Genomic DNA, 15,199 nt, shown 5'->3' with positions numbered 1-15,199 from the left:
TCTTTTGTCTGCAACGAGTTGGGCGCCTTTGCTAATTGTCTGAATAGAATATGAATGCCAAGTGGTATCGAGCTTGAGCATACTTGCCGGCGTCGCACCGTCGACAAACATCTTCTGGTAGGCTGCCCTTTTTGCCCTCTCCGCTTTCGCAACATGATGATCAATTTCAATCAATATACGCTGGAAATTACCGGCTGAGTTACCCTTTGATGATATTCTTAGGCTATGACTGACCTGCCTCTTTGAACACTATTTCTTGTTGAACGCAATCCCTGGTGGCATTGGCTAACTTGGGACAACCAGATTCACCTGACAAGGTATGCCGCTTTGATGCTCCATCTCTCCACACCATCCGATGTTAGATGATGAAACGGCACTGGGCTCCGATTCTATAATGAGCAAGACACGCCATTTTGCGGCAGGCCTAGAAAACCTCGCCCACTGATTCTATCACGTCGATGTCTCACGCTGCGTCAACGGAGGCTGGATATCAGGGCTAACTCTCGATATCAGTGTCTAGTGATGTGCGTTCCGTGCATTGAAGGATGCAACGCTGCTCATTTTGTCTACATCAAGGTAAGCTCTGCTCATTTTCTGTCTCGTTCCAGCGTCATGTGATGATTTTAGATGACGAGTCCTATTCGGGTTTCCGATGAGGACAACAACCTTACCTACCATTCATGCATTCCCTGATCCATGCTCCAACCTCTGTCATTGTTTTGCTGAAGCGCGTGTATCGACTTTGGCTGACATTTGAAAAGTGATAGTGTTAGTTTTGCCCGCACAATCCCGTTGCACCCCGGCTTTTTCGTGATGAGCTCGAATAAACAATGACAAGCATATGTCTGAGCTTCACGCGACGAAGACAAAATGTTCGGAACTGATCAGCCATCATTCGCATCACGCTTGGATATGCAAAAGCTGAGCTACTGGCTAACTGGCTCCAAAAGATGACAATCCCTACCCACTACGTGGTGCATCTACCCGTGCGATATCACAGGTAAGCATATCTCCGCTGCTTTCCTTTCCTTCCATCTACATGATGTACAAATATCACGACGGTCAACTTAGCCATATGCTCTGATGATAACGCCTGTGACAAGGCATTTTTACCCTGATACTTCACATTTTCTTCAACTTCTTGCTGCAAATGCATTCTTTGGCATTGTGCTAACAGATGATTGATCAGGTATCCAAGCTTTTCCAATATCAATCTGATGTGATTCTTGTACCAAGTGGTACCGGCCGAGACCAAACTGCCAAGTGGCAGCCAGAACTGGTCGTGTACTCTGTCCACATAGTGTCGACTGCCGTAGATCTACTTGCACATCGAAAGACTATTGCACATCAGTCCGAGACCGTGATGTCGAGATGTCGGGGCAGCGCATGGCAACCGGGATATTTGTCCCCAATGCCACTTTCATCCATACTAGCCTTGGAAAAAGAATACAATAATTGACGCAAACTTCTTCACTTTCCTCTACTCTACTATGAATGTATGCTTGCGGGTGAAGACGAATCACCCTGCGCCATAAGCTCTCACAATTTACGACTGATAGACCGCTCCAGCAGAGGCGCTCTCCTTTTCCACCTTGTTTGCTCCTCCGACGTGAGTACTAGGCATGAGGCATTATTGATTCCGAAGTTGGAGATGGCGAAGGAGATCTCAGTCCCCGGCCTCGTCGCAAGCTACGCATGCCAGCTCTGGTGGCAGGCACTTTAGGCATCATCCGAACATTTCCTTGTCAAAACTGACAAGGCTAAGACCGCGGCATTCCGGGTACAGCCGGTCATACATTGACAGACAACGCAAGACAATGGAATAATATACACTTGGATACGTATGTAATACACTTGTGCGGAGGCTGTGAGTGGTGTTACTCGGCTGGCGCTTACACCAGCACCAGCGAGCGTTATAGGCGTGTCCGATTGGGGCGATGGAAGCATCCATCTCGTCTTCTGTGACATCGGCCTACGCCAAGAAGCCTAGATAATGGATTGATGGCGTGGCCGCATTTGAGTCCTCCAAACTCATGACAAGCTGTTCGAGGTCGGAACCCCGAAGGGGGGGGGGGGCATCGTTAGATCGAGTTTCGCAAACCAGACCCTTGGCTCGTTATGTGCTAAGCGCGCGAAAGCGCGCCAACAGAAGAATGGCATCCGAGTCAGTCATGTTCAAACAGATGGTCTGCCGAGCCTAGGGAGTAAATGTACATACAGACGAATTAGGACATATGCGAATTGGGACTTGTTGGGGGCTGAGCGAGGACAGGTTCAGATGCAACCTCTTCCTTGTTTACTGGCCGATCTTACGGTAGGATCCGGGACTACGCCAGGATAGAGGCAGGGGGGGTGGACGCTCCAGTAGATGGTTGTTTAGCGCCGGCGAACCGGTTGGCTGCGCGAGGTTGGGCAGAGAGGATTTGTTCGCGTTTTGAAGAGGTGCCGAGTTTAGGGGCTCTGGTCTGATGCTGGTGATGGTTGTAGGAGGCATCTCCACGCGAATATATCGTGTATTTAAAGCACTTGAGCGACAGTTTACATGATTCTGTGGAATGAACATGGCCATCATGGCGAGATGCTTCGTCTCTGCTCCATGCCACTTCGCTACAGCACCCAAGTCCAACCCCTGCTCGTGGCTCAGCCTAGTGGGACACACATCGGGATTGGTGATGGACACGACAGCTCTTATAAGCGCCGCATATGGGGTGGGATTAAGCTCAGCATCTTCTGTTTGGTCTGCCATCTTCAACTGCGGGAACCTCTTGCGATCCTGGTCTCGCTCTCAACACCCCACCCCAAGTCTTAGAGTATCTCCTTCGATCCCCTTGACCAGCATCCTGTCGCCTCGTTCGCTCGTCTTATGCTACGCCGATGCCTGAAAGTGTGTACTTCGTACGACGGCAACTGTTGCAGAACGAACCAGGCTGTTGCGACGCCACTCGACAATCATTGGGTCGTCAAGTCGGGATACTAAACGCAGGCTGAATGACCCATGACCAGCCAAGGGAGAGCTGAGCGGCAGGCATGGGAGCAGAAGGATGCTGTTCCCGGCTTGATGTGGGTTGTCGCCCTCTACAGTACTGCACCTCCAGGGGTCAAGGTGCAGTTCCGCCCTATGGGGGTCGACCCTGTCCCCGTTGAGGCCAGGGCTTTGACGCTGCTTGAGGCGGCAACGCAACGGTGGTAGCGAGATGGAGTTTGTGTGGCATTAGGCCTCGTCAATGGGCTCTCCTACACGTGGGATGAGAGCCGCGTGAGGGCTTGTTGTGTCGTTCGTGGCCCGCGCTGTTGGTATTTGTGCTGGCGCTTCCGTTTCCATTGTCGCATTTACCACTTTATCCTGCGACAGAACTGTGTGATATGGTGCTTCTCTCGACCACTTGCCTGCGAAACCAGTGGCTTTCGTGTTAACTCGCCTTGTTGCCGCTCTCGCTCCGTGCTACTCTCTCTCTCTCTCTCTCTCTCTCTCTATCCATACATCATCAGGGTTCCTCTCTGAAGAGAAAAAGGCGTCCTCGCCATGGCCTTCACGAACCAGCCCGGCACGCTGCTGGGCCCTCTGACGACGACATGGACCATGCCCGCGTCGTGCTCCGTCTACATGCCGCCGTGCTCGACGTGCGACCAGGGCTTCCGGGGCCAGTCCTGCAACGCCATCAGCGGCGGCCAGGTGCAGGACAATACGGCGTGCTGGCCGCCGGTCACAAAGGGCGTTGCGTCGCCGACCTGGCCGTTTGTGGGCTGGGGCTTCTACTCGCCTGGCCTGGCGTGCCCTGCGGGATACACGACGGCCTGCACGGCCGTGTATGGGCAGAGGCCGGAGTGGGATACGCAGTTTACGCTGGTGTCGTCTGAGACTGCTGTGGGATGTTGTCCGACGTGAGTAGAGCCCAGGTCAGACGATTGATAGAGTCAATGGGTAGACAAGAGAATGCTTGGGAACAACATCGCTTTCGAAGATTGAACTAACCTGCTGGTTCATCCAGAGGCTTCACATGCGGCAACATCAACGGAAACACATGCATCGCCACGGCGACGTCAACAGCCGTCCCGACGGCCTTCTGCGACGGCTCCGACCTCACCGACTCGGGCACCGAGACGTTTCCCAACGTCGTCACCATCACGCAGACGAACACGGCGAGCGGCGAAGTGGACGTCTCGACGTCGACGCGGACGGCGATGATGTTGTTCGCGCCCATGTTCCAGCTCAACTTCCAGGCGAGCGACTTGCCTGCTTCCACAACCGCCTCCACAACAAGACCTTCGCCAACAGCATCATCGAGTCAGCAATCGACAACTTCTGCAGCGGATGGCGACCGCACGTCAAAGTCCTCGGGGGGGCTCTCCAGCGGTGCCAGAGTCGGGCTGGGCGTGGGAATTGGTCTCGGGGTTGCGTTTCTGCTCGCCCTTTCGGGGTTCGTGTACTATTACCGACGGTCAAGGAGGGTGCAGTTGCCGCTGGGGGGCGAGCTTCATGATAACGAGGTTTCGGAGGCTGCGGACAGTCCCAAGGTGGTCAAGTCGCCTGCTCAGGTGTATGAGATGGGGGACTATTATGCGCCTGCGGAGTTACCCGGTGACGGTCATGGAGGGGACCATGGGGGACATGCTGCGGCGAGGTATGTTTGATGGAGGCTGAAAAGGGAGGATGGATTCAATGGCATCATGAAATAATTGCTGAGAAAGAAATGCGTTGGAAAGGGGGGGATGTTACATTGCGCGTTGTATCGTGCGGACAGGTTTGCGGTCCCGGGACTCCGCGGGCTCCGCTGATGTGTACGATGGAAGCGAAACGGGGTGGTTGGACCTTGAGAGGGTTGGATTCGGATTTTCTTACGTTGGATACCATTTCACATGTTTCTTGGCGAAGAAGAGGCAGACTCCGCGGACTCGGTTGATGCAGGTATGTATCGTATGCGGAACGGGGGTTGAAGCTTTGAATGGGCTTGGTTTGGTTTTCTCACCGACCTGGGTAGTCTGGACATTATAAATCACTGTTTTCTCTTATTAGCGAAGAGAGGCAGAGACGACTTCTATCTTGATCTTGAATCGCTGGTTAATCATGTCTCTGCTACGTTTCCAAGTACCAGGTCTGATGAATATTCAGCAGCAGGGCGACCGTCTCCTCCCCACCGGTGATGCGTCCAGAGTGGCGCAGGCATTGTTTGTCTGGTGAGGGGAATTTTGTTGGAGTCGAATTGATACTTTCCAAGTCTATCGTCTTGATACACAACGTGTCATGGCATGGTATAAGTAAGTCATGCTCTTTCGGCTGTCTAGTTGCAGCATCTGCGTTCACATGCTGTGAGGCGGCCAACCTGGACTTGTTTATCGAGTGTCGTCGATCTGAACGAATCCGAGTCCGTCAGGCCACGGCTGACGAGATCTAGATTCCACGTTCCCCTGATTACTTTTACCCCACAAAATAAAGGTGCGAATTACGCGCATCTCGATTTTACATCTCAACAATTTTCTCCGGCCGTCATACTACCTACTTAGTTGTACCACTACTATATCTCAATGACAGATGTACCTTACTTTTCCTAGATACGGCCAGGTATGGCAGGCGTCACGGGGTAAGGGAACGAAGGTACGGATAGGGATTGATCGTCTATAAATGCCTACCTAGTACATAATATGAGGAACACCACAAGTCTCAATTGATAGCCAAATCGCAACCAGCCCGAGTCAGTTCAAACCCAACCCAAATCAAAATTAAACCCCCCAAAAGGCCCCCATTTCGGGCCTCCAGAAAAACTCGTCACCGCCCCCCCTATCCATGGGTAGTAGTAGGACACACGCCTAGCCCGTATTCGTACCCGTGGCACCAACACCAGCCAATCCATGCCGGCCAGGTGGTTGTTGATGGGAAACACACACAAGAATCCCAAAATCTCTTTTACACAAACAAAAGCATAGAAAGGAAACAAACATCTTGGCGGGTGATATAAGCACAATTCAATCCTCCCACCCTTCTCTCTTTCTTTCTCGCTTCCATCTCTTTTTATCCTCTCTCTCTCTCTCTCTCTCTCTCTTTCGCAATCCACCATTGATAGCCCAGCCTTCAACTTTTGCAGCACAATGAACAGCTCCGTCAAGCAAGCCATGGCAGACCTGCCGCTTCACCCCTTCTCGCCGTTTGCCATTGAGCTGCCGACGTACGTGGCAAACACGCTCTCGGCGCCCGTCCTGGTGTCCATCTTCGCGGCGGGATGCGCCGTCGTCTTCCTCGTCACGTACGGCATCGTCCAGCGGACGCGGCCCACGATGAGCGGCGGTGACCTGGCCGTGGCGCTGTGGTTTGCCCTCTGCGGCTGTATCCATTTGTTCTTCGAGGGTGAGTGAGAGTGAATGGGCGAGCATTTGATTCAGACGAACAAAAACGTCTCGTCTCATCATTTGTTTCCATCTCATCGTGTAACGTGCGCACTAACATGTTCGACAGGCTACTTCTCCTACAACGCCTTCGACATGGCCAGCAAGACGGACATCTTCGGCCAGCTGTGGAAGGAATACGCCCTCTCGGACTCACGCTACATGAGCCAGGACGCCTTCACCGTCTGCATGGAGACCGTCACCGCCGTCCTCTGGGGCCCCATGTCCTTCGCCTGCGTCTACTTCATCATCGCCGACCACCCGCTGCGCCACCCCTTCCAGCTCATCATCAGCCTCGGCCAGCTCTACGGCGACATCCTCTACTACGCCATCTGCACCTTCCAGGAGGTCGTCTTCGACGTCGTCTACTGCCGCCCCGAGCGCTTCTACTTCTGGGCCTACTACTTCCTCTGCAACTTCTTCTGGATCGTCATTCCCCTCTGGCTCATCTGGCAGAGCGCCAGCGAGACGGCAAGGGCCTTTGCCAAGGTCAAGGCGGCGTCTGCGGGCAAGAAGACGCAGTAAAAGACGGGATTGGGGGAGTGGGAGTCATTGCATTGTGTGAATTGATGCCTGCAATAGTCATATTTTGGGATGAGCAAGGACGATTACCATGGTATAGACAAAACTGGAGCGCTTCATTAGATCAAACATCATCATCTCAAAGTTCTTGATTGCTAGAGGGACATGGGCAGCGTCATTCAGATGGTGCCTGCACAGCGAAATAGGAAACGCATAATTCTTCCATAACCGAGTAAAAGAGAAAAACAAATGGGACTGAGTGACAAACAGAAAACGCCATCGCTATGCAAAAAAAGCTCAGATCAACCGCTTCCGGAGCTGCTACTCGAGTTGACCCTCGATACCCATCTTGATGCCCTCAAGCACAGGACCCCATTGGCTGCTTGTGCGCTGCGTGCGAATCTCCCCAAACCGGTCGCTGGCAATCTTGCGAACCAACAGCGTGTCCTTTGCCTTTTTCAGATTCCTTCCCTCGCCTGTCGAGAGGTATTCTTCAAACCACGCTTCCTCGGTGGAGTCAAAGGGCAGAAAGGCCAACTCATCCGCCTGATCTGACTTGCTGCCCAGCGTTTCGGCAACCATCTGCCGGAAGAGCTGCTCGCGCGTATGCTCGGGGTATGTCCGGGAGTAAAGCAGGGCCTCGGTAACAGTGGTTTGGGCGATTGCGCCAAAGATGAGCTCCAGCGCCCTCGAGGTCTTCAAGACTGGCTGGACCGTGTGGAAGTAGGATAGCGCAAGATCGTAGTCGCCGTCCGCAGCATGCTCGACAAGCGCGATGATGATATCATCCGCAAAGTCAGATATCAGGGATGGATGGGCGACGTATTCCAGAGCGGTCTGGCAAGGTGTTAGCACTCAAGGTCCCTTGTTTCGCGCATTCAATCGCCACAAACCGAAAACTCGAGGCCGTCCATGTACCACAGCCCCTTCATGAAAATCTCGTAGTTCTGCGGCATGCTGGAAGTAGACGCAAAGGTCTCTGATATCGAGGCCTGGCCATCGACCGTATCGTAGTCGAGCAGTATGTAGTAGAGGAGCGACAGCTTGTGGTGCATGGACATGCTGCTTTCACATATTTGCTGGTGGAGTTGTCGAACCCCATTCTCGCTCTTTGGAGGATACACCTTGTCTGGGTTGGCCGGTAGTTAGTCACAGTTGCGGATAGATCATGACGCCCACACTGACTCTTGGTGATGCCCAGCGCTTTCAGCACACGATCGATGAAGAGCTGCCCGCCCAGCTCTTTGCGACGCGCCTCGATTTCGTGGATGCGTTTGCGGTCGTAGGGGAACTGGGCCCCGGGCGGGAAGACTTTCTGGAAGTCGGTAAACTCGAGCATCTTTGAACCTATCCACTGAGGGAGCAATCGGAATTCAATATTGGGGGGGCGGAGCGAGTCAATGGAGGTTCAGCCCTTGTCTGTCAATGCCGAAGTTGAAGCTCTGATAGCTCCAAGTTCTGCTGCTCCAAGTTACTGGACTAGCAGCCGCTTGATAGTGCACGGCCCAATCAATGGCTTGTCGCGACGTCACGTGCAGCCGTTCCCAAGCTCAAGGCACCATTTTCTAGCGGCTGAAGCCACTGGAAGGGAGACCTGAGCCAAAACGTGGTGGGGTGGGTTTTTTGGGTACGTACCTGGCAGCCATTGTTTACAAACCACAGACACGCATTTGGACATTTCCAAACAAAGGCCTGAAGCGCGGGGTCCAACCGATCGGAATCACGGCTCAAGCGGTCAAATGCAGACTCGACAAGCAGCAGCATCGTGAAACGACACTGACGGCGTCCGGCAGAGCCGCTATGCTTGATTACTCATCTTGAACTCCTTCTTGCTGCCGTCTGAGCCTCACCTGCAGCGCCAATCGTTCTCCCCCCTTTGGGCCTGTGAGCGACAGCCCGCCATCACAAAACATCAATCATGGCTTCTGCTGCAGGTCGACCGCGTCGCGTCCGGCGCATTGTCGAGTCCGACGACGAGGATGAAATCTCTCGCGACTCCCCCTCCATGAGTCCCGACATCAAGAGCGAATCGTCGTACGAGGAACCGCGACCAGCCGTCAAGCAGACCCGGACCACGCGCAGGGCTGCTCCAGCATCTGCGCCAGCTTCAGCTTCGGCCTCGGCTTCAGCTCCCGCCGCTGCCCCTCGACCCCGTGGACGCCCAAAGAAAGCGCCGACGCCGTCCGAGGCGGCTGATGCCAGCGACATACTGGGCGCGGACGAGATCTCCCAGGCAGATGTTACCACGACTTCGACTTCGACGAGGACCCGCGGCCGACCTAAGAGGGCCCGGGCTGCGGTCGAGTCTAGCGAGCTGCTGGAATCAGCCGATGGCTCTCACGTCGACACCAGCACATCAACGGCGGGCGGGCTATTGCGGCCATCGCCGCCGAAGCGGAAGAGTATGGCATCGCGAAGGTCGCTGACAAGCAACACATCATCCGTCGAAGCCCAGTCTCCTCCTAAGAAGAGGACGAGCCGAAGGTCGCAATCCGTGTTGGAGAACCGGTCTTTGCCAGAGCAGCAGGCAGCGCCAAGGAAGCGAGCCGCTCCAAAGTCGCAAGCAACTCCAAGCTCAAGAGCGAAACCGAGATCTTCCCGCAGCACACCAGCACCGCAAGAAGCGCCCCAAGAAGCACCCCAAGAAGCACCACAAGAAGCACCTCAAGAAGCACCTCAAGAAGCAGAGCAAGAAGCACCACAAGAAGCACCCCATGCACCGGCGACGCCTGCGTCTCGATTACCGCCGACATCAACAGAGACCCCGGTCACTCAGGCTCGGCGACAGTCCACCCCTCCTCGCACTCAGGCGCAGGGCTCCCCTCCGCCAGACGCCACCTCAAACATCAATGCGACCAAACTCCTCTCGCAAACACCTTTCAAGCCGACCAGGCCGATGGATACAATTCTGGAGAAACCAATGGACATCGTGCTCAAGTCGCGGACACTCACGATACCCATTGTTGAGGATACCACGCCAAAGCCTCGCATAGTCATCACGCACCTGGTGCTCAACAACTTCAAAAGTTATGCTGGGCGTCAGGAGGTGGGACCTTTCCACGCGTCCTTTTCGTCAGTTGTTGGGCCCAACGGCTCAGGCAAATCCAATGTCATCGACTCCCTGCTCTTCGTGTTCGGTTTCCGAGCGAGCAAGATGCGACAGGGCAAGATTTCTGCGTTGATCCACAACTCTGCGCAGCATCCCAACCTTGAGTTCTGCGAGGTTGCTGTTCACTTTCAGGAGGTCTTGGACCAGGCAAGTATTGTCATGCCTCTGATCCCATCGTACTATTCGCTGACAGCTTCTAGCCTGGTGGTGGTCACACAGTAATCCCGGATTCTCAGCTCATCATTTCCCGCAAGGCTTTCCGGAACAACTCGAGTAAATACTACATCAACAACAAAGAGTCCAACTTTACGACGGTGACGACGCTCCTGCGGGACCGTGGCGTAGATCTCGACCACAAGCGTTTTCTCATTCTCCAGGGAGAGGTCGAGTCGATTGCCCAGATGAAACCGAAAGCTGCAAACGAGCACGAGGACGGCTTGCTAGAGTATCTCGAGGACATTATCGGGACCTCCAAGTACAAGACTCCGATCGAGGAATCCGCCGCCGAAGTCGAGACGCTCAACGAAGTTTGCATGGACAAGAGCTCCCGTGTGCAACATGTTGAGAAGGAGAAGAACAGCCTGGAAGAAAAGAAGGACAAGGCGCTTGCTTTCATTCGCGATGAGAACGAACTCGCCATGAAGCAGTCGGCTTTATACCAGCTCTACATCCACGAGTGCACTGATAACATTGCCGTCACGGAGGAGGCGATCAACCAGATGCAAAGCGAACTGGATTCTGAACTCGAAAAGCACCAGGGTGGTCAACAGATTATCAAGGCGCTTGAGAGCAAATACGACGAAGTCATTAGAGAGTTTGAGATTCAAGATAGGCAAACTCAGGCCTTGTCCAAGGAACTGGCAAAGTTTGAGCAGGAGCGCGTCAAGTTTGACGAGAAGAGAAAGTTCCTGGAAGACAAGAGGAAGAAGCTTGAAAAGACCATCCGAAACGCCGAATACTCCGCAGCCGAGGCGGAAGAGACAATTGAGCAGTGTGGTAATGATATCGAAACGAAATCACACGAGATCACGGCGTTGGAGAACATGGTAAAGGAAGAGGAAGCCGAGCTTGCCCACATCCGGGAGAGTCTGAAGGGGAAGACGCAGGTCTTTTCAGATCAGATCGCGGCCAAACAGAAATCTCTGGAGCCCTGGATGGAGAAGATCAACCAGAAGCAGTCTGCCATTGCCGTCGCAGAAAGCGAGATGAACATTCTGCAAGAAAAGGCGAATGCAGGCGCTGTTGCCCTGCGGGAGCTCGAGGCCAAGATCAACGCCATCGAAGAGGGCAAAGTTGCCAAGCAGAAGGAGCTGCAGGCTTGCCAAGCTGAAAAGGCAAAGTTGATAAAGGAGGCCGAGAAAATGAAATCCGAGCTCCAGATCCTCTCGGAGCAGGAGCCCAAGATCAGGTCAAAGATCTCCACCGCACGCCAAAAGGCGGACGAGGCTCGCTCCAGCCTGGCCAATAACCAGACCAGGGGCAATGTCTTGTCTGCTCTGATGCGGATGAAAGAATCGGGCCGTATTGATGGGTTCCACGGCCGCCTGGGCAATCTTGGTACAATTGACAGGAAATACGACGTGGCAGTCTCCACGGCCTGTCCTTCGCTGGACAACTTTGTCACAGAGACAGTCGAGGCGGGTCAGCAGTGCATCGAGCACCTGCGCAAGAACAACCTTGGCCGCGGCAACTTCATCTGCCTGGACAAGCTGCGACACCGAGACCTCTCGCCGATCCAGACACCAGAAAACGCGCCGCGGCTGTTTGATCTCGTCACGGCAAAGGCAGACAAATTCCTGCCGGCTTTCTATCACGCCATGCAAGATACACTCGTTGCCAATGACCTGGCGCAGGCGAACCGGATTGCCTACGGTGCCAGGAGGTGGCGAGTTGTCACGCTGGATGGTGAACTGATTGACAAGTCTGGCACGATGTCTGGAGGTGGCTCGACTGTGAAGAGAGGCCTCATGTCGTCCAAGCTTGTGTCCGATACTACGAAGGAGCAGGTGGCCAAACTCGAGGAGGATCGCGATGCCTGGGAAGCCAAGTTTCAAGAGTTCCAGGAGTACCAGAGAGAATGCGAGAACAACCTGAAGGAACTGAATCACAAGATCCCGCAGCTGGATACCAAGATGCAGAAGATCGGGCTGGAAATGGATAGCGCTACGCGGAACCTGGCTGACGTCGAGCGACGCATCAAGGAGGTCAGCCGAGAGTACCAACCATCCGCCGAAGACTCCCAGCGAATCGCGGCACTGCAGAAAGAGATAGCCAAGCTTACTGCGGAGCTTAAGAAGACCCGCGGGGAGACGTCCAGTGTCGAAGAGGAGATTAAGGCTCTGCAGAAAAAGATCATGGAGGTTGGTGGAGAGAAGCTGCGAGCTCAGCGAGCCAAGGTCGACTCCATGAAGGAGGAGATCACGTCCCACAACGACGAAATCTCCAAAGCCGAAGTCCAGAAAGCCAAGGCTGAGAAGCAAAAGATTAAGCTGGAAAAGGACTACGCAAAGGCCACCAAAGAGCGTGACGCCGCTGTCCACGACCTTCAGCAGCTCCAGGATGGCTTAAACAACCAAGGAGAAAGGGCCGAGGAGCTGAAGGCTCGCGTGGAGGAGGCCGAGGAAGGCCTGGGGCTGAAGAAGAAGGAGCTGAAGAAGCTCAAGGCCGAGCTGGACGAGAAGACCGCGGAGCTCAACGCGAGCCGCGCCGTGGAGATTGAGATGCGGAACAAACTCGAAGAGAATCAAAAGGTGCTTGCTGACAACCAGAAACGCTTCCGATACTGGGAGGACAAGCTGTCCAAGCTTTCGCTTCAAGACATTGACGATCTCGTTGGCAACTCGGCTCCCCGGACTGCCGCCGCGACGCAAGAGCCTGAAGCGCCAGGCACGCCGGAAGCTTCAGCCCAGGGTGATGACGACTCGGACGTTGAGATGACGGATGCTGACATTGAGATGACGGACGCGTCGGATGCCGAGTCTGATCGCACGGAACATGCCCCCAGCGCCCCCAGCGCGCCCGCCCGCCGTCGCAATCCCCGCGAGCTCCCAAGATATACGCCAGACGAGTTAGCTGACATGAACAAGGAGAAGCTGAAGGGCGAAATCGCGGCCCTGGAAGAAAAGACGCAGAATGTCAGCGTCGACCTCGGCGTCCTGGCCGAGTACCGCCGCCGTGTGGAGGAGCACATGTCTCGGGCGTCTGATCTGCAGACGGCCATTGAACAGCGCGATGCTGCCAAGAAGAGGTGCGATGATTTGCGTCGCCTGCGACTTGAAGGCTTCATGGAGGGCTTCAGCGCCATCTCATTGCGTCTCAAGGAGATGTACCAGATGATCACCATGGGAGGCAACGCAGAACTCGAGCTGGTCGACAGCCTGGATCCGTTCAGCGAAGGAATCTTGTTCAGCGTGATGCCGCCGAAGAAGAGTTGGAAGAACATTGGCAACTTGTCCGGTGGTGAGAAGACTCTGAGTAGTCTTGCGCTGGTCTTTGCCTTGCACCACTACAAGCCGACGCCGCTGTATGTCATGGACGAGATTGACGCCGCTTTGGACTTTCGAAATGTGAGTATCGTCCCCTGTAGCCATTTCTCCCCAAAGCAGCCCCCCCTCTCTCTCTCTCTTTCCCCCTTCTGCCGCATGTCGTAGCGATAGGGGCGTTGGGCATGCTAACACACACTACCAGGTCTCGATCGTGGCGAATTACATCAAGGAGCGTACAAAGAACGCACAGTTCATCGTCATCTCGCTACGAAACAACATGTTTGAGCTTGCAGCGCGCCTTGTCGGCGTGTACAAGGTCAACCATATGACAAAGAGTGTGACAATAGAGAACAAGGACTTTATCGAGAGGCCTCAGATGACGCAGCAGCATCAGAGAACACTGGGAGCTGGCGCCACGGCCACACTGGCGATTAGGTAGTACTGCCAAGTTGTCTTTTTTTTTTGTTTTTTCATGAGAATCACGACGGGGGACGACTGCTGTGTTGTTTTGGACTGCGATGGCTGATTTTTTTCTCACGACAGTTAATGATGTATACATGGACTCATATATTGGGAAGGTAAAAGGGTAGGCGGGTGTTGTGGGAGCATATGGCGGTGGCTTTTTTTGTCCCCTTTTTCTTTGGAACTCTTGCAGACTGTCGAGTCGAATGGGAAAAGAGAGGATATAGCTCTTAATGATTTTTATGAGCAAACATTCAGGTGAGCCTCGAAGTGGGTTGAGTGTGAAAGACCGTACTTGTCTCCTCCTGTCTGTTCTGTTACCACCTAAGCTCTACCTCTCTTACTCCCCTCTCTACTGCTTCTTGCCACTACCGGCTCAAAAGACGGTCGTTTGTCGAGAGAGAGGGGGAGCCCCCGAGCGGCAACTATTCTTCAGCTTTTGGCTACTCTCTCGTCTCGCGGAAGCGAAGGCACTCGCCTCGAGCACTCGCACCAAGGGCGCCTCCTCACGTCTCCCGGAGCTAGAACCACAGCTCCCAAGTTTCTCTCTCAATTGACCAACCCCAGATTGGGACATGCGAGAAATGTCTCAGAGGAAGGAAGTAGAAAGCTGACTGCACCGCTTTTTGACTCCCTCCCTTCATCTGATCCTGGATGGGAAGTGTGAGGTTGTGGTTCGTGCGCTGCGTGCCGTGTTGTGCCACGTGCAGCAAGCGGCCGGACTCTGCCCCCCTCTAGGAAGAGACAATTCCAGAGTGACAGAGACAGAATCCGAGACAGTGAGTGAGAGAGTGCAGGATCTTGCGATTGATGGCGCTTGCATGAGACGGACAGAGATGGTGATTTGGGTGGTGTTGCACGACTTGGGTGTTGTGTTACGGAGGCTGGGGCAGGAGGTGGCATAGCATGGGGTTGAGGAGAGTGACCGCGGAGGGGAGTTCAGGGTGTTTGTCGATGGATAGATGAAGGACTGTTGCTGAAGGTCCTTAGTTTGGGCGTCGTTTTTTTTTGGATTGTGTTTGCTGTTTTGAAGACTCGATTCAGCATCAGAAGTACGACGGAGAGGGAAGAAGTCTGTGGAAGATGGAGTTCTGGATGGCGAGATAGGAGGTGGGAGGGACCATCTTTGAGTCTGGCCGAGACAAGACGCAACCAGATTTGCCGATTCTAGGCTCTGGCTGAGGGGAAGCTCGACACTGGGAGGGGGGGACGACTCGGATCGGATGGCATTTTCTGGGACGAA

The 15,199-nt window shown here is 54.2% G+C and overlaps 6 protein-coding genes across 6 annotated transcripts; 4 read left to right on the top strand and 2 right to left on the bottom strand.

Moving 5' to 3' along the window:
* Window positions 1-2,296: 2,296 nt before the first annotated feature.
* On the bottom strand, window positions 2,297-2,746 carry CCMA1212_000557 (uncharacterized protein; the record flags this gene model as incomplete). Its single annotated transcript, XM_073698022.1, has 1 exon — window positions 2,297-2,746. One exon carries the CDS (start codon window positions 2,744-2,746, stop codon window positions 2,297-2,299), a length of 450 nt encoding a protein of 149 aa, XP_073562734.1.
* Window positions 2,747-2,995: 249 nt separating this feature from the next.
* On the top strand, window positions 2,996-3,190 carry CCMA1212_000556 (uncharacterized protein; the record flags this gene model as incomplete). Its single annotated transcript, XM_073698021.1, has 1 exon — window positions 2,996-3,190. One exon carries the CDS (start codon window positions 2,996-2,998, stop codon window positions 3,188-3,190), a length of 195 nt encoding a protein of 64 aa, XP_073562733.1.
* A 333-nt stretch (window positions 3,191-3,523) lies between these two features.
* Window positions 3,524-4,632, top strand: CCMA1212_000555 (uncharacterized protein; the record flags this gene model as incomplete). Its single annotated transcript, XM_073698020.1, has 2 exons — window positions 3,524-3,882; window positions 3,990-4,632. 2 exons carry the CDS (start codon window positions 3,524-3,526, stop codon window positions 4,630-4,632), a joined length of 1,002 nt encoding a protein of 333 aa, XP_073562736.1.
* Window positions 4,633-6,084: 1,452 nt separating this feature from the next.
* CCMA1212_000554 (3-beta-hydroxysteroid-Delta) lies at window positions 6,085-6,903 on the top strand (the record flags this gene model as incomplete). Its single annotated transcript, XM_073698019.1, has 2 exons — window positions 6,085-6,340; window positions 6,449-6,903. 2 exons carry the CDS (start codon window positions 6,085-6,087, stop codon window positions 6,901-6,903), a joined length of 711 nt encoding a protein of 236 aa, XP_073562735.1.
* Window positions 6,904-7,221: 318 nt separating this feature from the next.
* On the bottom strand, window positions 7,222-8,239 carry CCMA1212_000553 (Protein ELYS; the record flags this gene model as incomplete). Its single annotated transcript, XM_073698018.1, has 3 exons — window positions 7,222-7,737; window positions 7,794-8,029; window positions 8,086-8,239. The coding sequence occupies 3 exons, from the start codon at window positions 8,237-8,239 to the stop codon at window positions 7,222-7,224; spliced, it is 906 nt and encodes a 301-aa protein (XP_073562730.1).
* Window positions 8,240-8,818: 579 nt separating this feature from the next.
* Window positions 8,819-14,041, top strand: CCMA1212_000552 (Structural maintenance of chromosomes protein 4; the record flags this gene model as incomplete). Its single annotated transcript, XM_073698017.1, has 4 exons — window positions 8,819-10,144; window positions 10,210-13,575; window positions 13,697-13,929; window positions 14,038-14,041. The coding sequence occupies 4 exons, from the start codon at window positions 8,819-8,821 to the stop codon at window positions 14,039-14,041; spliced, it is 4,929 nt and encodes a 1,642-aa protein (XP_073562729.1).
* Between the last annotated feature and the right edge of the window lie 1,158 nt (window positions 14,042-15,199).

The sequence above is a fragment of the Trichoderma ghanense genome (assembly GCF_004382785.1).
Source record: "Trichoderma ghanense strain CCMA-1212 chromosome Unknown scaffold_0, whole genome shotgun sequence".
NCBI classification, from domain to species: domain Eukaryota; kingdom Fungi; phylum Ascomycota; class Sordariomycetes; order Hypocreales; family Hypocreaceae; genus Trichoderma; species Trichoderma ghanense.
Note: the sequence above shows the minus strand (reverse complement) of the source record. Positions and strands in the feature narration are given on the sequence as shown.